This window comes from Arvicola amphibius, chromosome 4 (genome assembly GCF_903992535.2).
Source record: "Arvicola amphibius chromosome 4, mArvAmp1.2, whole genome shotgun sequence".
Lineage (NCBI taxonomy): Eukaryota > Metazoa > Chordata > Mammalia > Rodentia > Cricetidae > Arvicola > Arvicola amphibius.
This window is the reverse complement of record NC_052050.1, coordinates 77,113,176-77,136,916: the sequence shown is the minus strand read 5'-3', so window position 1 is coordinate 77,136,916 and position 23,741 is coordinate 77,113,176. Positions and strand designations below refer to the sequence as shown.

The 23,741-nt window shown below is 42.9% G+C and overlaps 1 protein-coding gene across 1 annotated transcript in view; it reads left to right on the top strand.

The window, feature by feature from the left end:
* The first annotated feature begins 294 nt into the window (after window positions 1-294).
* Atp10b (ATPase phospholipid transporting 10B (putative)) overlaps window positions 295-23,741 on the top strand; it is a 98,977-nt gene continuing 75,530 nt past the window's right edge. Inside the window, exons 1-3 of the mRNA XM_038329102.1 lie at window positions 295-569; window positions 2,057-2,251; window positions 22,518-22,722. Coding sequence (XP_038185030.1) covers window positions 295-569; window positions 2,057-2,251; window positions 22,518-22,722 — 675 coding nt within the window. The remainder of the gene's footprint in view (window positions 570-2,056; window positions 2,252-22,517; window positions 22,723-23,741) is intronic.

Genomic DNA, 23,741 nt, shown 5'->3' with positions numbered 1-23,741 from the left:
TCTACGACTGCACCAACCAGGTGGTCCACCCTGGCCACACCACCACGATTACCTGCTTTCACAACCCTAATGCTTGTCTAGTTGTAGATTGTTTTCTCATTGTTTAATACATCTGACCCCAAAATAGATGCATTGTAAGGACTGTTCCCAGTTTCCTAAGATTGGACCTTGCATAGACAAATGAAAAGATGCCATGTTATGTTTTCCTCCTTACCATAGTGACTTCATGTGTCACTCACCTCTCCTGACCACACCTCTTCCTGTGTTTTTAGACCATTGTACCTGTTCCTGGAAATGACTCTTCCCTTGGACTTTTCTTGGCTACGGTGGAAATGGCGAACCCAAAATGGCTTCCCCGAATCCCCTTCAGAAAGCACGCCTCTGCTTTCTCCGGAGACGAACCGGCAGAGCTACAACCCAACAGAGCAGCGGGTGGTATACCCCAACAATGGCATGTGTCACCAGGACTGGAAGAAGGTCTCCAGGAGGTACCCAGGCAACAGCATCTGTACAACCAAGTACACCCTACTCACCTTCCTGCCGCAGAATCTCTTTGAGCAGTTTCATAGGTATGCAACAAGGTCCCCCAACTATATACACCTTAGCCTACTATTTGCCACTGAGACAAACTCAGGGAAGCTGCTCTCTAAGCAGCGTCCTTTAATATCCACATGCATATATGAAACAAGCTTCTTTCACTGATCACGTAATGACTTATCTCACCATGTTTTGGGTGGTAAGCATACATGTGGGACAAAAGGAAATACTGGACTCATTGTACCATCTAGTGAATGAGACACATGTTAATTTTTAAATTATTAAATTGATTACAAACTGTAGCCATAAGGGATACTTGCAAGGGGGATATGGTACTGTTTTACAGTGAGAATTTGACCTACTTAAAATGTCAGCAAAGATTTCCTTGAGGAAGTAGCAATTCAGATATGACTGGATGAAAAGATAGGTCCCTGGATAGATAACTCACAGGGGCATTGGGAGCTAAAGTGTTCACTGAGCCAAGTTTGAGGACCAGAGTTCAGATCCCCAGCACCCCTCAAAGTGTGAGCCAAGTATGAGACTGCTTACCTATAGTCCTAGTTCCTGGGAGAGGGAGCATGGGGAGCCCCAGAGCAAAGCTGACTAGCTTAGATTAGTGAAATCAGTAAGCTCTTGTTTCAAGTAAGAGACCCTACCTCATTATGTAAAGTACAGAGTGAGTGGGGAAGACTTCAAATGTCAACATCTAGTGCACACATGTATATGCTCTCTCACAAACATGTGCTCCCATACATATGTGAACACATTACATAAACACACACACACACACATTTTTTAAAGGAATAAAAATAAAGAAATGGGTGAAAGGAACCAGCAGAATGTTTCTACTGACATAGTCACACGGGCAAAAGCACTGTGGCAGAGGAAATGAGTCACTTACAAATTTTAAATGTATAATCCTTTTGTTTCAAACAATGTACAAAAGCATTAATTATAAATCAAATATATACTTAAAAATCACAAAATCTATTGAAGTTTATGACGTTCATTGGCTGTTATGTTTCAGAACACTTTAGTGTACACAAAACCAATTTTATGCCGCATAACATTTAAAAGAGTCCTTTAAAGCAGACAGTGTGATATTATGTTATCTTTGCACAAGAGAGAACAAACATGTCCATGAATTAGTATATCAGAGAGACACGGTAAAGGTGATGCCAGCCAAGATTGATGGCCTGAGTTCAATCTCTATGACATGGAAGAAGAGAATCCACTCCTGCAAGTTGTCCTCTGAGCTCCATATGTACACTATGGCAAATGGCACATGCATGCTTGTGCACATATGTACACACACACATGCACAGAGAGAGAGAGAGAGAGAATAAATGAGTGTAATTTTTAGAAATCTATAGAATTTGCCTTCAAAGCCTTTACTACATTGTTTGACTTGACACTGAAAGACGTATTTGTTTGGGTTAAAGCCACTAACTAGGAAGAGATTGGAAGAGTATGTTTTTCACCTCCTGGGTCTCCACTCACAGCTTGCTTGTCCCTCCAGGTGGGCCAACCTCTACTTTCTGTTTCTGGTGATTCTGAACTGGATGCCTTCCATGGAAGTCTTCCACCGGGAAATCACCATGTTACCATTGGCCATTGTCCTGTTCATCATTATGGTCAAAGATGGCATAGAGGACTTCAAGAGATACTGCTTTGATAGAGAGATGAACAGCACCAGCATTCAGATATACGAAAGGTAAGGGGGCTTTACCACTGTTCTCGCTCTTGCAAACAGGCTAAATAAACTCATTAGCATATTTAAGGGACTAATCTTTACTTGAATATGGCTTTTAACTTTAGTTTGTATGTGTGTGAGTTTGCCACAACACACAAATAAAGTCCAAAGGCCAACTTGTATGAGTTGGTTCTCCCTTCTAGTATATGGGGTCTGGGTGTTGAACTTAAGTTATCGGACTTGATGGCAAGCACCTTTGTCTACTAAACTAACCTCATATATTCTTTTTTAAAAAATAATATTTTAAAGTAATATTTTTATTTTTGCTATTATAATTTCATCATTTCCCTCTTTATTTCCCTCCAAACCTCTTTATATACCCCCTTGCTCTTTTTAAAATTCATTGCTTTTTCTCATTAATTATTGTTATGTGTGTATAGGTGTGTGCATGTACATATTTCTAAACGTAATCTGCTCAGTCTGTCTAGTGTTACTTTATGTATGTTTTCAGATCTCACCATTTGGTATTAGAGAGTCAATTGGAGTGCTCTTCCCTGGGAAGACCCTTGTTCCCACTCTCAGCATTCCTTACTTGCCTGTAGTTCTTTGTACAGTACTGGGACCTTGCAGACTTTCTCCAGGGCATGTTAGCCTTGTCTGTTGTTGTTCTTGTTCAGCTCAACTTTGGACAATCATGTTGGTGAAACTTCATGGGTGTAGCTTCTGACACACTAGGAGACACAGCTTCCCTTGAAAACTCCCTGATCCTGTGGCTCTCACAATCTTTTCACCCCCTTTCTCCCAGGTTCCCTGAGCCTTAGGTGAAGGAATGTTTTGTGGAGGTATCACTCGGGACTGGGTATTCTGATTGGTTCTGGTTTTGTGTAATGCTCTCCATCTTTAAAAAGAGAAGATTCCTTGGTGAGGGATAAGGACTACACTTAGATGTGGATAAAAAAAGACAAATATTTAGAGTATGGGTACAGATTATGCTGCTTTAATAACGTGGCAGCTGTAGGACCTCTTCCAAGATCCATGACTTCGCTAGCCCTGGGTAGTTGGCTATGTTTCCAGTGATGGGCATGATTTTCACGTTCTTGATGGGACTTAGTCCAATGAGAGAGCTATTTGTTATTAGCAAGATATGCATGGCACTATTACATGGTAAGGGTTATTTGTGCCATACTGGTCATTGTTGTGGTTCATAGGTATTACAGTTAGGTAGGCCTGTTGGTTGCTTGCTATTTAGGATCTTGAATGGCACCTTCTGGTATCAAGAAATCTAGTCCCCAGGGAAGGCCTTGCAGGTCAACTCCAGCTCACGGATCTTGGGCCCTTTGTCTAAAGTGCATGATGTATTCATCAATAGGGATTTATCTTCCACCTTTGGAAGTAACCTGTTATGTTTTCAGAATCTCTGACCAACAACTCGAAGAAGGACTTCCAATGCCTCATGCTGGGGGTTTTGTTAGATGCATCTTCTTTGACTCTTGCAATTGTCAGGCCAGATAAGAAAATTTTATTTGAACTACATATGTATATTTATACAGAGACTTATGTGTGTGGTGGGGGTTTTCTTATGTAGATAGCGAAAAGTTCCTTAGGACTTTTTCAGACATTGAGTTTTCTTAACTCAGTCATTCTCAGCTGGATGTGATTTTGACGCACACCTCCTCATGAGTACATGGTGAAAGGTTGGGATAGTTGGTAGGCAGGATACTACCAGCATCTAGCAGATGGAGGCTGGGGGTATCCGGATATGTCTTAAATACACAGGACAGGATACACACACGCACACACACACACACACACACACACACACACACATTAACTAATCAAAAATAGCAAGGTTGAAGTTGAAAAACCTTGATATAGCTCATGAAAACCCTCACAGACATTGTATTGTTAAGATTGGCTAGAAGCCCAAGCATTAGACTCCAAGATGATTAGATCATCACAAGAGACTAATTTCCTAAGAGGCTCTTTTGACGGTGTCAGGTGATCTTACACAAATTTAAAAAAAAAAAAAATCCAACTAAGCCATTTTTAAAGCTGCAGAATGCCATGGCTAAAAATCCATTTTGTTATTTAAACTGGTAGGTTTTAGGACCCAGAATCAGTGCACCTGTGTAGAAAAGGAAGCCACCTGTGGATGACTCCTACATTCCAACAGGTGGAGTCTCAGCCTGGCAGAAGGAAGTACCTTCTGGACACACACCCATTCCCTACAAACTCCTTCCTGATCAGAGTTCTCCCACACTCATTTCAGACCGGCTTGCTGTCTTCCTTTCTTTCAGTTTTTTAAACTGTTTTTTACTGGTAGGTTTGAAACAAGAGACATTTTATTTTCAGCGCATTAGGCAAGGAGTAAAAGATGCTCATTAAATTATGAGAGAAGAAGAGGTAGGCTTGAGCAGAGATGAGGAAGGAAGGGAGGAAACGGCGGAAAAAGAAAGAAGATAAGAAGAGGGTCGTGGTCTCCAACCTGCCTTTCGAAGGATGGCCCTACAAAGAAAACCCCAACCGCCACTATCGTGGGAACCAAGTCAAGACCAGCAAGTACACAGTGCTGTCCTTCATACCCAAGAACCTTTTCGAGCAACTGCACCGCTTTGCCAATCTCTATTTTGTGGGCATTGTCATTCTGAATTTTATCCCTGTGGTCAATGCGTTCCAGCCAGCAGTGAGCATGATTCCAATCTGTGTCATCCTCGCTGTTACTGCCATCAAGGATGCCTGGGAAGACTTCCGGAGATACCAATCTGATAAAGTCATCAATAACCGAGAGTCCCTGATCTACAGCAGGTAAAACTAAGAGCTCTGGGGACGTCTTGCTGGTGCAGCCTAACTTCCCCTGGCTGCACCCCCTGCTAGCACAAGGGATGGTGGCAGGGGTTTTCATGACTTACCTCAGTGAAATGTTTAGTGCCCAGAGTGAGGAATAATATGAACCACAAGCAAAAGGGGCTAAGGAAGGCTTTTCGAGTTAGGAAGTCTTCATTTAATGGTATTTTCTTTGAAGGTGTTTCTATAAATTCTCTTCCCTAATTAGTTGGGTGTTGCTGTGAGCAGGTTTGACTTGGAGGAGAAGAAATGTGTCAGTGTTTCAGGGAGTGATGGCGCTTTGTCTTAGAAGGGACCCTGAGGACATAGCCAGGCTGAAGCACTGTCTCCAGTCCTAACCAGGTGGTGGCCTTAGGCAAGTAATGCAAATGCTCGCAGTGACATGTTGTAATTCCTAAAACAAGAGCAATTCTTGCTGTGTTCATGAGACTGATACAAAATGACCCTAGGGAGTGATTAGTGTTAATATCAAACAAGTACATAGGAGCTACAATCACTTTTAGAAAGCAAAGTTCCCATCTGCTGAGCTATTGACTGTCCCAGGCTCGTTTCTGATAGTCCCATAAAACTTAACCTGCCTCCCTTGGTCTGATCTGACCACACTGTTTATTGTTGCTTTGCCTATACAGATACATTGCAAAGTTTCGTTGGCCAGATGGCCAAACTGGGCTTTTAGGGACCTGCTTTTTTTGGTAAGGGCAAAAGGACAGAATTAAAAGCAGGTCTCTATGTACCTGTGCGACTGTCTACAAAAGACCTAGTGGAGTTGAGCTCTGGTTTCAGGAAAGAAAATAACAGGACACTTGTTGAATGAGCTAGCAGTGAGCCATGGATGCCTGCTATGCTTAGATATGTAAGGCTTAGTTTCTTCTTAAAAGGGCAAGTCATTCTATCAGTCTCTCTCTCTCTCTCTCTCTCTCTCTCTCTCTCTCTCTCTCTCTCTATCTATCTATCTCTCTCTTTCTCCCTTTCTCCCTCTTTCCTTCTCTCACTCTCTTCCTCTTCCTTCCTCCCTCCCTTTTCCCCTCTCCCTCTTTCCTCCCTTTCTCTCTCTCTCCCTCTTCCTCTCGCTCCTCTTTCTCCATCTCTCCCCCATCTCTCCCTCTCTCCCTTCCTTTCTCCTCCTCATTCCCCTCTATTTCCTCAGATCACTCTGGGGCTGTCTTACTCCATGCTTTTTAATAGCATCTGCAGAGGTTTTTCTGTTGCCCTGGTCACCAGCAGAAGTGAAAGGAAATTACTTTGAAGCTACTGGAACTGGGTTATGGGAGGGCTGAGGAGCGAAGTTCTCCACCAGGGGAAGCCTACAGGGAAACTGTGACATACAAAGAACCCCTAAATGGAACCCCACGCTCCCCACTCAGGAACACTGAGTTTTTGCCCATCTTTGCTGGCAGGGTCACAGTTATATGTCTAGAAAAAGTGATCTGAGGGATTTTTTTTTTCCTTTCCCCGCTAGATCTAATTGCCACGACTGTTGTGAGCACAGTGGTCAGCTATAGCTGAGATGTAGACAGGCTGTCAAATGAAAGGAAGGAATAGCTACTTGGGTGGAAAGCCTTTCCTTACAGGGAAAGCATCCATTTTCAATGACTTCAACCCACCCATCTAGCATTTTGTCACCACCTTTCTCCTTTGTTGTTCAAGCACGGTGGCACAAAGGAAAGCAGGAAGTGGTCCCCTACAGAGGAATGGGAGTCCTGTTCTTCCTGCTCTGCCAGAATATCCCAGAGTAATGAGCCTCTTCTTGGCACTAATCCCAACGTTAATCAGAGGGCATACTCACCTGTGCTGAGAGCCAGAATGACCTATTGTTCTGCTTTCAAAATAACCTGGGGAAAACAAGGTAATAGCCAAACAGAATAGGTAAGAGAATGGTTATCTATTAAATATATCTAATGGCTAAGGTATGATTGCACATGCCTGTAATCTCAGCCCTGGGGAGGCTAAGGCAGGAGAGTCAGGAGTTCAAGGCTACCTTGCCTATATAGTTCAAAGCTAACCTGAGCTATATGAGAATGTGTTTCAAAGTTGCCTGTAATCTCAGCCCTGGGGAGGCTAAGGCAGGAGAGTCAGGAGTTCAAGGCTACCTTGCCTATATAGTTCAAGGCTAACCTGAGCTATATGAGAATGCGTTTCAAAGTTAAAAAAAAAAAGAATTCAGAAAAGGTGTTAGCTGACCATTCACTGGCAGGCAGAACAAAAGGAGGATTCAGTGTTTCTGAAGGGGTATTCCTAAAATATCCTGCCTCCAAATAGCTGCTGCTCCTCACATTCCATGGCTCGTGGTTGACAAAGCAAAGGCACACAGTAAAGAACCTGTACACTTTGAATTAATTAATTAAACTTCACGTTGCTCAATGACAGCAAGATAACTGACTATGGGAGCCAGACAGGCAATCTGTGTTGGGATGTAACAGGGATCACGGGCCCTCCAAGGGTCAAACCCAAAAGGGTTCACCTCACCGCAGAGCTGACTGTGCAGCTAACAACATGCTTTGTTCCAAGTAGAAATACAGCCCAGTGCTGGGTGGACCAAATTACCTGAGTTCTTTAGGGAAACTACAGTTATTACATCTTTACTATTTCAAATTCAGTTATCCTTTTACAATTTCATGTGTGTATATATATATATAATATATATTATGTTACTTTGACTACATATAATTATATACATTATATATATATATATATATTACTTTAATTATACTCCCCCCATCATCCTATCTTATTCCCTTCCTCCTCCTGTTGACTGCCTTCTTCCCAACCACCCCCACTTCTAGTTTTATGCCTTTTTTTCTGTTTTGGGAGGGGGGACATCCCGCTGCGTTTAATTAGAATTGCATATGCAAACACGGGTGGAGCTTATTTATTTGAGAAAGGGTAACGTACTGGGGGCTACAGTCTTGGCTATCAAATCCCCATTTCTCCAACAATCTTTACTACCCACTGCACCTTCGCAGGGGCTGCTAAGGACACAATCGATGCAAATTCTGCAGATTTCGTTTGTCTGACCTAAGGTTCCACTCTGCCTGGGAACGTCTAATTTTCATACTTTGCTTTATAGTGTCTAAGACATCAGAAGTCTTTGCAAAAGAATAATTGTGTTGTCCCAAGGTCACCCCTCCATGAAGGGTTGTCTTTGGACAGAAGGGGCTATGACCTTGAGAAGACAGCAGGCTTGGGGAATCCACTGCTTGCTCTCTAGGCTCAGGTCTTCAGCCAGCTAGGAGTAGACTGGGAAAGCCACTTACATTTCTCCATTCCTGTTTCTGCATTCATAAGGCTAGTAGGCCCTGTGAGGTATACCATTGGGGAAAACAAACAAACAAACAAACAGAGCCTATAGCCAAGTAATTCAGGATATAGTGCCTACATACTGTTGCTCTTGGGTCTAATAACACATGGTAACGTTATTAATGAGTCAGGTACAACCCCCAGTAAGCATCATGTCTAGTACTGTGTTGGCTCAGTTGTTTTCTCCTGCCAGAGGCAGAAACCTCAATCACAGAGATTTACACAATAAGGAATTATGATGGTTTAAACAGCCACAGGTGACTTGCGGTGAGCAAGTACCTAGTACTCAGTCAGCTTCTAGATTCCTTCCTGTTTTTGTCATCTGAACCCCCAGACAGTTGTGTCCCCATGATAAGGAGAGAGCTGCAGCAGGGCCTGTACTCAGAACTACATCTAATATCCCACATAGGGACAAAGAAAGGTATTTCTGGTGGCCTTCATAGATGGTCGAGAGAAGTAACTTACTCCTAACCACCTCACATCTCGGTGGACCCCTATTGGATCACATACCCACCCTGACCCAATCCCTGGGAGCAGAAATTAGGATGATGAAACCAAACAATGCCTGAGGTAAGGTCCTTATCCACAGAACCCAGCCATATTTTCTAAGAAGAAATTAAACCCAAATAAAATAACTTCAAAGAAAGAGAAACGGACATTGCAGAGGCCACCTCCCTGCTCTCATCTCTGTCACTTAAAACTCCATTTCTTGGTCCGTTGCTTTCCACCTGTTAGTGGGAACTTGCCAAACTTGGGACACCCTGCCTTAGATGGTCCCTGAAGTTTGTCTTACTCGGAAGTATACAGGTTCTGTGAAAAACCATGGCAGGAGAAGCCAGAAATGCTGCCTGTATGTTAATGATTATCTGAGCACATGGATACTAAGGGGCCTGTCCTGTTGCCAGAGATCAATGACACAGGATAAGATAGCAGACAAAGAACTCAAGAGTTGAGAAAGTGACAGTGTTTTCTGAGGGACACCCAGAAGTATGTGTCTGACTCTTCCCTCCGATTTCTCTCATCTGAGAAACTGGCACCTTTTCTATTCCTTTCTCTTTCTTGCAATTAAGCACAAAGGCCCGTAGAATTCTGCTCACTATCTAATCCCATGCATCATCCAGTCTAGACTCATTTCTACTGTGAGGAAATGGCTTTGGCGAACAGCAGAAGCCTTGTTAACAGAATTACAATCCTGTTAGAGCATTTTCTTTTAATATAGCAAGGGTGCTTATGGTCGAGAGGTGACCCATTAATCAGATTTATGGAATGACTTGGAGGGGAGATTAGCTTCAGAATTGTATTAGCTTAGCTTCTCCCAGGGCTCTGTTTAATGAATCCAGAAACCATACCCAGCAAGAGGCTTGTATTTTTTCCAGCTAGCTTAGGGAAATTGTATTGGTATTCAGAAAACACACGGCACAGAAAAAGGAATGTGAACCAAGGGAATTGGATTGGGATTCGTCCCCAGATTGAAATAAAACAAAGTCCACTCTGAGTTACAGCAGTCAGTCACCGGGTTATTCACCTGTCCAGCCAAGTGCATGCATGCGTGCGTGCGCATGCATGCATGAGTGTGTGTGTGCATGTGTGTAGCATATGTCTGAGTTTGTACCTGCATGCATATGTGTATGGAGACCAGAGGTTGACAGCAGGTGTCTTCCTCTACTGCTCTTCAAATTTTTTTTGAGACAGGGACTCTCACTGGAACTCAGCACTTACTGGCTTGACAGGCTCTCAATCAATCTCTGGGAATATGCTTGTAGTTGCCCACCCCTTGCAAGAGTTTCGGGCATGTACAGCCACACTTGGCTTTTTACATTGGTATTGAGAATCTAAACCTGGGTGCTAGTGCTTGTGTGGCAGACATTTCCAAACTAAGCCACTTCTCCAGCTCCTGTTCAGCATATATTAATTGATGCATGGATACCATCATGGCAGCTTGTGTCCTCCAGGGGCTCTCCGTCCAGGATACATGAGATGATTACAAACAGTTAGAACTCTCCATGTACTTTGGTGCTCTGTATACAAGGGGGCAGAGACATGGTACTATAGAGAATGTAGGGATTCATCTACCTGCATGAAGTGTCACGACCGATGGAGGCCTTCCTCAAAGAGGCCACCCTTCAGGGGGCATGCTGAGAAATGCTCGGTCAGGCCAAGAGAGCGCCATTCATTTCGGAGGCTGGTCATATGTCAACTGAAGGTTACATGTTTTAGTTTTCAAAAGATCAGGAAGTACCAAGAAATGCCTGAAAATTGAGAAGAAATGAGAGAACGCTGAACTGGTTTTCTTTACTCTTTGTGTGTGTATGTGTGCAATACATGAGCACGTTAGTAAGAACACATGCTCATGCAGGTTTATATGAGTACACTCTTTTCACCGGTCAAGGTTGGATGTATTTCTTGATTGTCCCCACCCCCTTATTTTTTAAGCCAGTGTCTCTTGCTCAATCTGGAACTCACCAATCGGTTAGGCTAGCTGAGCAATGAGCTCCCATGATTGGCTCTGCTGATGACAGATGACTTGAACTGAGGGCCTCAGGCTTGCATAGGAAGTATTTTACAGGCTGAGCTTTCATTTTATAAATGGACTATCCCCTCAGTTTGACTTTTTAGTGGGACATGAAGAATCTTCCTTCTGGGAATCAGGTGGCTGTTTCGATGACAAGATAATTCTGTGTGTAGAAGAGAGAGGCCAGCCACTGGAGCTGGCAGTCTGGTTAGGTTTCCAGCCTGGCTTTAATGGCTGTCTGTCCTGCCTGCATCCACAGTGGACAGCCTAGGGATTGATGTGGGAGAGTCTTCTGTTTATGTTGATTTCATTCATTAATAAAGAAACTGCCTTGGCCAGCCCTTAGGTGGGTGGAGTAGACAGAACAGGAAGAAGGAAGTGAGGTAGATGGCTCAGTCAGATGCCACGCCTCTCCTAAGTTAGCCAGACCTCCATGCCTCTCCTCAGAGAGATGCCAGATGCGATGAAGCCAGCCGCCAGGTCAGACATGTTGAATCTTTCCTGGTAAGACACCACTCGTGGTGCTAAATGGATTATTAGATATGGGTTAGTCAAGATGTGAGTAAGAGGCTGAAACTAATGGGTCAGGCAGTGTTTAAAAGAAAACAGTTTGTGTGTTGTTATTTCGGGTATAAAGCTAGCCGTGCAGGAGCCAGGTGGCCCAGAGCCGGGTGGCGGGACACAGTCCACAGCTCCACACTACAAGGGATAGTACTAAGTTGACACTGTTTGTTTTGCTAATTATCTAATGACGTAAATAGAGCCATTTCAGTAATCATGCCCAACTGGTCTCCCCTTTAAATGATGCCCATAATTCTGCCTAAAGTCTATTCCATGAGGAAATGGGCAGATGACATGCAAGAGGGTTTGGAAATAGCATTGCTATGGAGACAAACTGTAGAACACATGGCCGCAGGATGGATAGGAGAAGAAGAAAAACAGTCTTACAAAGACCTGACTGATGCATCAATCAAATTCTCCACATCAAATCTGCACTTGGTCGGAACCGCCCACCCTGGCTCTGTGTAGTTACTGTATCACATGAGCGCTTGTTTCAATGTCTGAACATCTCCACACTGAGTATCAGGTTTGGGGAAGACCACACATGTCCTCACCTAGCCCAGGCCCTAAGACACTTGGTCTAGCATGAGTTGTAAAATGGCCTGAGCATGAGAACATCAGGTGTGTGAACTCCTCGAAGGCAGTGCTGTGATCCACATTTTGCCATTATTCTCCTGAGAAGTGACTCGCTAGAAAAACTAAAAGGGGGGACTTGGGTTAACAGAACAGAATTCAGGCTTTTTTTCAGAGCTATCCTAACATCAAAATATCATCATAAACCTCCCTTCACCCATAAACAACTTCCTGGGGTTACTTCTGGTACTAAGTAAGCTAGAACATTAGCATGTACTAAATGCTTGGTATTGTGTCTGGCACTCAGCAGTACTTCCATAATATTAGCTAAAATACTGCTGAGGAGACCTCTAGATCCTTGACAGCCAGGAATCACACATGAACTTGACCTAAGAAAAGTACAAAAGAAAGGCAAATGACTGGAGATGGAAAACACATGAGAGAAAAGGGGGAAAAACTATCTGTGGAACTTGCTTCAAGCTCCGACCTACAGAAAAAAACGTGTCAGGAGAGAATCTGAACAATGCAGACAGTGGAGAGGCGTTCAGGGTCATCTGAAGTGTAACTATGAAAATTCCCACAGCCTGGAGGTCACAGACCAACAGAACATGGTGTTCATGGCCAGGTATTTATTTTGCGTCTGGCAAAGCCAGTGCCCATCTTGCAAGCATCTCCCATCTGCATGCTCGTCCTTCTGCCCTGCCATGTGTTCACAGAAGACTATAAACATAAACACCACTTGGGCCAATTCAGCTTGTCTTTTCAGAAGAGACCACGCTAGGTCCCAACGGACAGGGGAGTCATAAAACAGGAGTTCAGGGGTCCCTGAAGCTCTGCACTCTTCTCATCAGAGATGATTTGTGTATCAGCAAGGGAGGATACATAGCCTCTGCCTTGTCGTTACTGAACTCAGGACTCTAGAAGGTGACACTCGTGTTCTCATTTAGCCTTAGCTAGGCTTCTGTCCCTTTCAGCTTCAGCTACCATGTACCTCATTCCCAAACAAAGCATCCATTCCCTGTTAAGCTATGGTGCCCCTCACTGAAACTCGCAGGTCCTGTTAGACATGGCTATGTGATTTTACCTGAATTGGGTAGCCCCTCTGAGGCCCTGTTTTTCTCATCTGAAAAGAGAAGGAAAATGGTAATAATAAAAGTTTTCTCCTAATTAGGCAGATAAATGGTCACATATGTCTGGTGCTATGATCTTTATGGGCACTCCATACATGGCAGCTAATACTATGAGATCAGATTTTTTTTCCTCAAGGGTCAAAGCATAGTTCATTTTATTATTCTTTCTGTGGCTTGTTATACTCTATTCTTTTGCAGTTTTGTTCTTCTTCCTTGATGTTTCCCTTCTTCTGTGTCATTATTTTTTTTTATGACAGTGTATATATCCCTGCAAAATCTTTCAAGCAATATAAAAATCACAATATGGTTGAATTCTATTTTTTAAGAGAATGATTACAATAAATACAAGTAAAAATGCTTCCCATTTCCTTACATGATTAAACACTGTACAGATTACAGTGGAAAAACAAATTATTCCTACAAACCCACATATAGCTAAACACTTTTTTTATTGCTTTTATTAAGCTATATATATTTTCCACTTCCCTCCCTTCCTCTCCCCTCCCTTTCTATCCTCCCACAATCCCCACGCTCCCAATTTACTCAGGAGATCTCATTTTTTTCTACTTACTATGTAGGTAAGATCCATGTATGTCTCTCTTAGAATCCTCATTGTTGTCTAGTTTCTCTGGGACTGTGAATTGTAGGCTAGTTTTTCTTTGCTTTATGTCTGACAGCCACTTATGAGTGAGTACATATGATATTTGTCTTTCTGGGTCTGGGTTACCGCACTCAATATGATGTTTTCTAGATCTATCCATTTGCATGCAAATTTCAAGATGTCATAATTTTTTCCTCTGTGTAGTACTCCATTGTGCAAATGCACCACATCTTCTTTATCCATTCTTCAGTCAAGGGACATTTAGGTTGTTTCCAGGTTCTGGCTGTGACAAATAATGCTGCTATGAACATAGTTGAGCACATGTCCTTGTGGTATGATTGAACGTCCTTTGGGTATATACCCAAAAGTGGAGTTGCTGGGTCTTGAGTTAGGTTGTTTCCTAATTTTCTGAGAAATTGCCATACTGATTTTCAAAGTGGCTGTACCAGTTTGCACTCCCACGAGCAATATAGGAGTGTTCCCTTTACCCCATATCCTCTCCAGCATAAGCTGTCATCAGTGTTTTTGATCTTGGCCATTCTTATAGGTGTAAGATGGAATCTCAGAGTTGTTTTGATTGCATTTATCTGATGGCTAAGGATGTTGAGTATTTCCTTAAGTGTCTTTCAGCCATTTTTTGATTCATCTGTTGAGAGTTCTCTGTTTAGGTCCATACCCCATTTTTTATTGGACTATTTGTTCTTTTGGAGACCAATTTCTCGAGTTCTTTGTACATCTTGGAGGTCAACCCTCTGTCTTATGTGGGGTTGGTGAAGATTTTTTTCCTGTTCTATAGGCTACTGTTTTGTCTTGTTGACCATGTATTTTGCTTTACAGAAGCTTCTCAGTTTCAGAAGGTCCCATTTACTAATTGTTTCTCTCAGTGTCTGTGCTACTGGGCAATGGTCTCATGTGCCAAAGCATTCAAGGCTATTTCCCACTTTCCCTTCTATGAGGTTCAGTGTGGTTGGTTTTATGTTGAGGTCTTTTATCTATTTGGGCATGAGTTTTGTGCATCGCAATAGATATGGACATACTGTGTGCTCTCTGACACCCCCAGGCTGGCTATTCATAACCCAGTGACCATGGCCTTGCAGGAAGTCATGGCTCCTGTGACTCCCTGTCCTGTGAGGCGTGGTGTGCCTGTGACCATCACCTCTTAATGATAGTCTAAGTTATTCTTTCTGAATGTGGCAGCTACATAGTCAGTGAGGTCAGAGATGGGTACCATCACCAAGCCTGGAGTTTTAACATCTAGTATATCCATATCTATTTTCATTCTTCTACATGTTGATATCCAGTAATGCCAGCCTCATTTGTTGAATATGCTTTCTTTTTCCATTTTATATTTGTTTACTTCTTTGTCAAAAATCAGGTGTTTGTAGGTATGTGGATTGGTATTTGGGTCTTTGATTCAGTTTCATTGGTCCTCCTGTCTGTTTTTATGCCAATACCAGGCTGTATTCTGTACTGTAGCTCTGTAGTAGAGTTTGAAGTTTGGGATTGTGATGCCTCCAGAAGTTCCTTTATTGTGCAGGATTGTTTTGGCTAACCTAGGCTTTTTGCCTTCCCATATGAAGTTGAGTATTGTTCTTTCAAGGACTGTGAAGAATTTTGCTGGGATTTTGAGACCATATTTTCATTAGAAGTCTCATTAGAAGTGAGGAGTCTGTCATGACTAATTGTAAAAAATGACTTCAAAAAGCTTCTCCTTTATGAACTATTCAAGATGAATCTATAGAACATCGTATTTAATAAACACTTAACTCACCCAATTCTAGGCACATAAATGTAGACTTTCCCATCACTCAGCAAGGTCATCACATAGTGAAAATAAAAAGGGGCATGAAGCAATAAGGCAACAGGAGCTTGGTGTGCAAGCAGGCATGCCAACAAGCCACGCAGCATTGATGTTCACAGCCTGGGGGTGAAAAGAGAGAGGTAGGATTTGGACCTGCTGAGGATAGATAAAGTTCATCCACAGTGAGCTGTGTGCTCTCAGATACCCCCAGGCTGGTTATTCATAACCCAGTAACCATGGCCTTGCAGGAAGTCATGGCTCCTGTGACTCCCTGTCCTGTGAGGCGTGGTGTGCCTGTGGCCATCACCTCTTAATGATAGTCTAAGTTATTCTTTCTGAATGTGGCAGCTACATAGTCAGTGAGGTCAGAGATGGGTACCATCACCAAGCCTGGAGTTTTAACACCTAGTGTACACATGGGACCCTGGGATGACCAGGCTTCCAGAGCCTGTGGGTGAGAACAGGGTGGTGCTAACACAAATGTTCCACTGTTAGTGATTCTCGGCCCCCACCTGTTAATTTAGAATTTGGGTCCTTTTATGCCAATCCCCAGTGGCCCTGGTTGGATCTAGGTATCTCTAGTGTGGTGAATGTCACTTATGTCCCACACTGTCCCTGGACCTGGAATTGTCAGCCATGGATATTAGGAACCAAACCTGGGTTCTCTATGAGAACAGTATGAAGTCAATCATTGAGCCATGTCTCCAAACCCCAAACACATTCTTTTTTATTTTAAATTTTGTATTCATTTTACACACCCAATCACCATTCCCCCTCCTTTCCCGCTGCCCTCCCCCCCACCTGCCCCCAGTCTCCTATCCACTCCTCAGAAAGGGTAAGGCCTTCCATGGGGAGTCAACAAAGCCTGGCACTTTAAGTTGAGGAAGGACCAAGCCCTTCCCGCCTGCATCAAGGCTGAGCAAGGTATCCCACCATAGTGAATGGGCTCCAAAAAGCCAGCTTATGCACTAGGGATAGTTTCTGGTCCTACTGCCAGGGCCACCTCAAACAGACAAGCTTCACAACTGCTGCTCATAGGCAGAGGGCCTTGTTCGGTCTCTTGTAGGCACCCCAGGTGTCAGTCTGGAGTTCATGGGTTCTCAAGAGTTCACGTCAGCTGTCTCTCTGTCATGATCTTGACGCCCCCCCCCCTCACACACACACTCATATAATTCTTCCTCCCTCTCTTCGGCTGGACTCCCAGAGCTCTGCCTGGTGCTTGGCTGTGGATCTCTGCATCTGCTTCCAACAGTTACTAGATGAAGACTCTATGATGACAATGTAATCAAGGTAGTCACCTATCTGATTACAGGGGAAGGCCAGTTCAGAAACCTTCTCTATTATTGTTAGGAGTCTTAGCTTGAATCATCCTTGTGGATTCCTGAGAATTTCCCTAGCACCAGATTTCTTCCTAAACCCATAATGGCCCTTCTATCAAGATACCTCTCCTTGCTTTCCCACTCTATCCCTCTTCCATCTCGACCATGCCATTCCCTCATGTTCTCAGCCCCCAATCCTCCCTCAACCCTCAGTTTACCCAGGAGATCTCATCTATTTCCCTTTCCCAGGGTGACCCTTGCATCCCTCTTAGGGTCCTCCTGGTTACCTAGCTCCTCTGGAGCTGTGGACTGTAGTTTAGTTACCCCTTGCTTTACATCTAGTATCCAGTGATGAGTGAATATATACAGTGCTTGCCATTCTGGGTCTGGGTTACCTCACTCAGGATGATTTTTTTCTATTTCCATCCATTTACCTGCAAATTTCAAGATGTCATTTTTTTTTTAATAGCTGAGCAATACTCCATTGTGTAAATGTACCACATTTTATTTATTCATTCTTTAGGTGAGGGGCATCTAGATTGTTTCCAGGTTCTGGCTGTTACAAATAATGCTGCTATGAATATTGTTGAGCAAGTGTCCTTGTGGTATGATTGCGCATCCTTAGAGTATATGCCCAAGAATGGTAATGCTGGGTCTTGAGGTAGATTGATTCCTAATTTTCTGAGAAATTGCCATACTGATTTCCAAAGTGGCTGTACAAGTTTGCACTCCCACCAGCAGTAGATGTATGTTCCCTTACTCCATATCCTCTCCAACATAGACTGTACTCAGTGTTTTTGAACTTAGCTATTCTGACCTATGTAAGATGGTATCTCAGAGTCTCTTTGATTTGCATTTCCCTGATAACTAAGGATGTTAAGCAATTCCTTAAATGCCTTTTGGCTGTTTGAGATTCTTCTGTTGAAAATTCTGTTGAAAAAATGGTCTATACCCCATTTTTAATTGGATTATTTGATATTTTGATATCTAGTTTCTTGAGTTCTTTATATATTTTGGAGATTATCTTTGTCAGATGAGGGGTTTGTTAAGATCTTTTCCCATTCTGTAGGCTGTTGTTTTGTCTTATGTGTCCTTTGTCTTACAGAAGATTTGTTGTTTCAGGAGGTCCCATTTATTGATTGTTGCTATCAGTGTCTGTGCTACTGGTGTTATATTTAGGAAGTGGCCTCCAGTGCCAATGCATTCAAGGCTACTTCCCATTTTCTCTTCTATCAGGTTCAGTGTAAATAAATTTATGCTGAGGTGAGGTCTTTGATCCACTTGGACTTGAGTTTTGTGCATGGTGATAGATATGGACCTATTTACAATCTTTCACATGTTGACATCCAGTTATGCGACCACCATTTGTGGAAGATGTTTTCTTTTTATGCACTATACCATTTTGGCTTCTTTGTCAAAAATCAGGTGTTCATAAGTGTGTGGATGATGTCAGTGTCTTCAATTTGGTTCCATTGCCCTTGTGTCTGTTTTTGTGTAACTACCAAACTGTCCCAAACACATTTTTAATTCATAAACTCTCCTCATTATTCTCAGTGGTCCCTATGCACCTGGGGCATTCTGAACTTAGTATTTAAGCTTGCTGAAGGACATCACAGGTCAATTTGTCATCTGTTAACACTAAGTCCCATAAGATAGCTTATCCTCCTGACAGGTCTCGTCTTCTCCAGCCCCCACAGTTCTTTATGTAGAACCTAGTTACAGGAGAAATGGAGTCTTAAACATTTTCCTCTCCATCTCTCCTCCTCTCCCATTTCCACATACCATACACTTGGTTAAAAACCTCCCTTACTATTTATTTACCTATTAAAAAAAAAAGGCCATCCTCTCCCAGAAAGCTGTTTAGCACCACACCACTTAATTTCTCCTCAAGGTAGAATGTGCCAGATGTAGTCTTTGTCCTAAGCCATGAATCTTATTTTTAAGCAGCAGTGAACATTGCAGGAAACTAAAATAGCAGTGGGCTCCCAGGTGCCAACTCTCGGAGCAGAGGGACAGGCAAGAGTCTATGCACACATCCCCCTGGGGCAGCTGTTCCAAGGCGGCCATATCAGTGAGGGAATGACTCTAACTGGTGGCTCCTGGCCAGCAGCTGGTCACACCTGAGTGTCACTCAATGTAGAAGCATGCCACTTTTATGCTTCAGCTAAATTCTCCTACTTCTCACCTCCCTTGACTGAACACCCTTGGGCTAGGCATCGTTGGCTGCTCCTCAGACATGCTGTTGACAGATGAAGTGACGAAGTGTACCCCAGAGCACGGAACAGCCCGAGCAAAGTAGCCAAGTGTGAAATGGAAGTGTCCCTAAAGGTTCAGTAAAATATGCCTGTCATGCTATAATATAGCTGGGTTAGGTTACTTTAACATAGCATTATAAAATAAAATACTGCTACAAATAAAATTTCTCAACTGATGTACCCGGTAAGGAACGTCCCATGTACCCATGCTAAACTACATTCCCCAAAGTACTTTTTTAATGAACACTAATAGCTCCAGTACTCCAGTCACCCCCAGGGGCTCCTGGAGGTAGCATGAGCCTGTTGAAGAAGTACAATGTTTCTGGGAACTTGATCCAGAAACCTCACTCCAAAGCCTGAGCATCAATTTGCTGAGATTCCTCTTTTCGAGACTTGAGGAAAGGTTGAGGGGGGTTGGGGGCTTTGTGTACAGGTCATTGTTGCCTGACCCCAAGCCACATAAACAGCATGAAGGAGAAAGATGGGGTTGGCAGAGTAGTGGCAAGACTGCTTTATGGAGGTAAAGAGGCAAACCCCCAGAAAGAAGCATGAATGTCCCTTTCCTATCTGGCTTCATTGAGATCCAAGGAGTACCATAAAGAGGCAGAACACAAGTTTGATGGTACCTGTGTCATGATGAAGACTGACAAAGTACCATTCCAGTCCACACATATATTCCTAAATTTACACCCCAAATTAACCTCCCAGACCTTCCATCTTTCCTCATCCCTCCCTATATCCTATACTTAGCAGTGGAGACCTTTATTGGAAAGAGCAGATTTATTTCTACTGCCTTGACGTGGCTTTGCTCTGAATGCAGCAACCCCAACTGGCCTATTTGTCACAACCTTCAGGACAAAGGAGCTCTGAAAATGATGACAATCCAAGTGATTCTCAGATTCAAAGGTGTTATCCCAAAACCTGATCTCACACACCAGGTGGAATAAATGTTGAGGACCTGGCAATCAGCTGATACCCTACAGTCCCAAAGACCAGGAGGAAGGAACGGGAGATGCAAACAAACAGGGGGATAACCCTTGGTTCCTTCAGGCAAGTTTGTTATAATATTTAAGAATCATTTGTTTGATTTCTCTAAAAATGAAAAGAAAAACAGAAGTATAAAATGAACCTCTCCTTCATTCTGTGAAAGTCTGTTTAATGCATCCTTTACTCTTTAAAGAGCCTTGTACCTGAGCACTTGATAGGCGATTCCAGGGCTGAGTTGCCCTAGCTATCTTGGTAGATGACTATCTACCCTAAATAGACAAATGAACATATTTTAAAATACATCTGTAAAATAGTACAATAAACTAAAGAAGGTAGGATTGTCCCTAGTCTTCATTTCTAAGAAGAGATATGGGGTACAGTGGGTACTTAGATGTTGATAATCAAAAGTTTTTTGGAAATCTGATACCCACTTTATAACAGAAGAAGGAGATATTAATAACCCGCTACAGAGAGACTTCCCACATTCAGTAGCCATGTGGACATTCTTGCCATGGCATAGATAAGGGTCACTGTACCAGGTTCATAGGGTCATGGAACATTTCCACAGATCCTGTGGAAGCTTCGAGATGCAAGGCCACTCACCAATCCTGATGTCCCTGATTATCTTATTTACTGATGAGATCATCTTCTAGCCTCCCAGACAAAAGGATCTTCATTTCAAGCTGGGAGAGTCTTCTGTAGGGATCATATATGACAAAGATGATAGACTTTTCAGAGGGCTTTGCTGACATTCTCCAGAAACCCCAAGAAGAGCAGGCATCTCCCTTCATCCTCTTCAAGTACTTTCATTCACATCTCTTAAATGTGGTCTTACCATGCTCATGTAGCTCCAGATTCCAGGAGAAACAGCAACATGCCCAGAAGGGCTCAGCACAGATGTAAGCTGTCTCCCCAGGTCTAGGTACACTTAAAGAAACCAGCTTCAAACCAGCAGGTCTCTGATAAAAAGACCACATGTTTCAAATCCCATGTTGAAAGAAGACCATTAGAAATGCAGTTATAGAAGAGCCCATGCCTTTAGGATAGGTCTTGAGACTGTATGATCCAAGGAATAACTGAGGTCATCTGAAGCATTAGATGTGACTTGGCATGGTCCAAAGACTTTATAGGACCCTGGGGATACTTTCACAGAGTTTTTAAATGTAGAAAACATGAGCATCTGGATTACTTAGAAGAGAAAAATTTGTTAAATACTTGACTGGGTGGAATGAAGACTTTCTGGTATCAGAGCTCTGTGTAAATGGGATGTCCTATTGGGAAGGAGGGAATGGGAAAGTTGAGGCTCAAATAACAGCTGGGAGAAACTAGCTATGAAAGCTGTAAGCTTTGACATCAATCTGTGTACAAGCTTGGGTTTCAGCTTGGGGTTTATAAGACTTGAAAAAATTCTAATCTATAATTTATTTGTGAAATTTATATAATGTCTACACCAATGAATTGTCATGTAAGTGAATAAAATATTGACATTAGTACTCAGTGCAATGTAAACATGAAATTGGCAAGTTTTGTTGCTACTGCTGTTATCTAAGTTTGATAATTATAAGGGGGAAAGTTTATCATTTCCTCCAAGTTCCTCAGTCCTCGGCTTTCCCAGTTATTATGGGTTCCATGCCATCAAAGTCCCTGGTCTCATCTTAGTAATGTTCTCAATGTTTCTAGGGTTTTTTTCCATTTTATCAATGTTGCCCTATGTATTCTTAATGACCAATATCCTCAGTTTTACTGCCTCTCTGCTCCCCATAATCGAGAACAGCTTTCTCTCTATCTCTGGTCTTTGTACCTTTGCTTTCTTCTGTGATAACTAGCCATGTAATATAATGACACAGTTAACTTCCCCTTAAGGCATTCTTCCGGCCAGGAAGGAAGGGATCAGCACAACACCTGGTCAACAGTTGGTAAATGCTCAAAATCCTAAGCAGTTGCAAAGACAGACCTTTTACTAATGGGATTTTATAAACCATGACCAAAGTAACTTGGGGGAGGGAGAAATTTATTTGACTTAAAATTCCAGGATACAGGCATTATTGCAGAGGACGTCAAGGCAAGAACTTAAAGTATCATATCCACAATCAAAATCAGAGAGAAAATAAATGGGTAGATCCTGGCTTACTCACTCTTTAGTCAGTACTCAATACACCCCCTCTATTCTACTCATATACTGCTCAAGACCCCTATCCAATGAAGGATGTCACCCACAGTGGATTGGCTTGACCAATAATCAAAACAATCTCCTATAGACATGCCCACAGGCCAACCTAATCTATTTCCTCAGTGGAGACTCTCCCCTGGTGATTTTAGATTGTGGCAAGTTGACATCTAAATAAACCAACACTCGGAGGAATCTTAAAGCTCACTGAGACCCCTGTATTCTTTGCACCCACCTTAGAAAAGAGCAGAGCTACATGCCAAAGCGCTGGCAGGATGTGCGTGTAGGAGACTTTGTTCAGATGCGGTGCAATGAGATCGTCCCAGCAGACATCCTTCTCCTCTTCTCCTCGGACCCCAGTGGCGTCTGTCACCTGGAAACTGCCAACTTGGATGGAGAGACCAACCTTAAACAGAGGCGTGTTGTGAAGGGCTTCTCACAGCAGGTAAAGTGCTTTCTACATGATCTTACCTAGGCAGGTCAGAGGCAAGAAGCCAGCTCATCTCCTAGAAAGCTGAACTTAACACTACAAGGAAGAGCGATGAAGGTTGCAGCATAACAGGAGGAGCCAGCTACTTGTTGGGGTTTTTGTTTTGTTTAGTTTTTACAGCCAGTTAGTTCCCCCCAAAAAATCACACAGAGGTCTACATTAGTTATAAACTGATTGGCCCATTACCTCAGGCTTCTTATTAGCTCTTATAACTTATATTAACCCATTATTCTTATCTATGTTAGCCACATGGCTCAGTATCTTTTTCAGCGGGGCAGGTCACACCCTGCTTCTTTGTTGTCTGGACAGGACTGCGGAGGAAGCTTCCTTCTTTCCAGAATACTCCTGTTCTCATTGTCCTGCCTCTATTTTCTCTCACATTGTCCCGCCTATACTTCCTGCCTGAATACTGGCCAATCAGCGTTTATTTAAAACATAATTGACAGAATACAATTGTCCCACACCATTTGTCCCACATGGGCAGCAGATGAAGGCATAAGTCACAAAACAATCCCACACCATAGCAGGTGCCTCTTTAGAAGCTCATTTCTCCCAGCAGCCCTCTAGGTAGCTATCATGCTCATATCACAGATGAGGACACTGAGGCCAAAAAAGTCTGTAACTTGATGAAGGCCTGAGTTCATAAGTGATGACTAAGTTCATCCACTTGGACTAAGTTCATCCACTTGGACAACTGGCCTTGTATTCAAAACTAGGTTCTACAGCTGCTCAGCTACGAATGCAGCCAACCCTCTCCTCTGTGCTCAGCCAACCCTGCTCATTCTGCCCCGTTCAGATTTGAGCATGAATCCTCAATATTCCTTTGGCTCCTTTTCAACCACAGCAAGATAATAGTAGTTATTTTCTTCATGTGCTAGTGTGTGTGTGTGTGTGTGTGTGTGTGTGTGTGTGTGTGTGTGTACAACATCGGGTCTGTCCTCAGTAGCCATCCACCTGTTTATTGAAACAGGGTC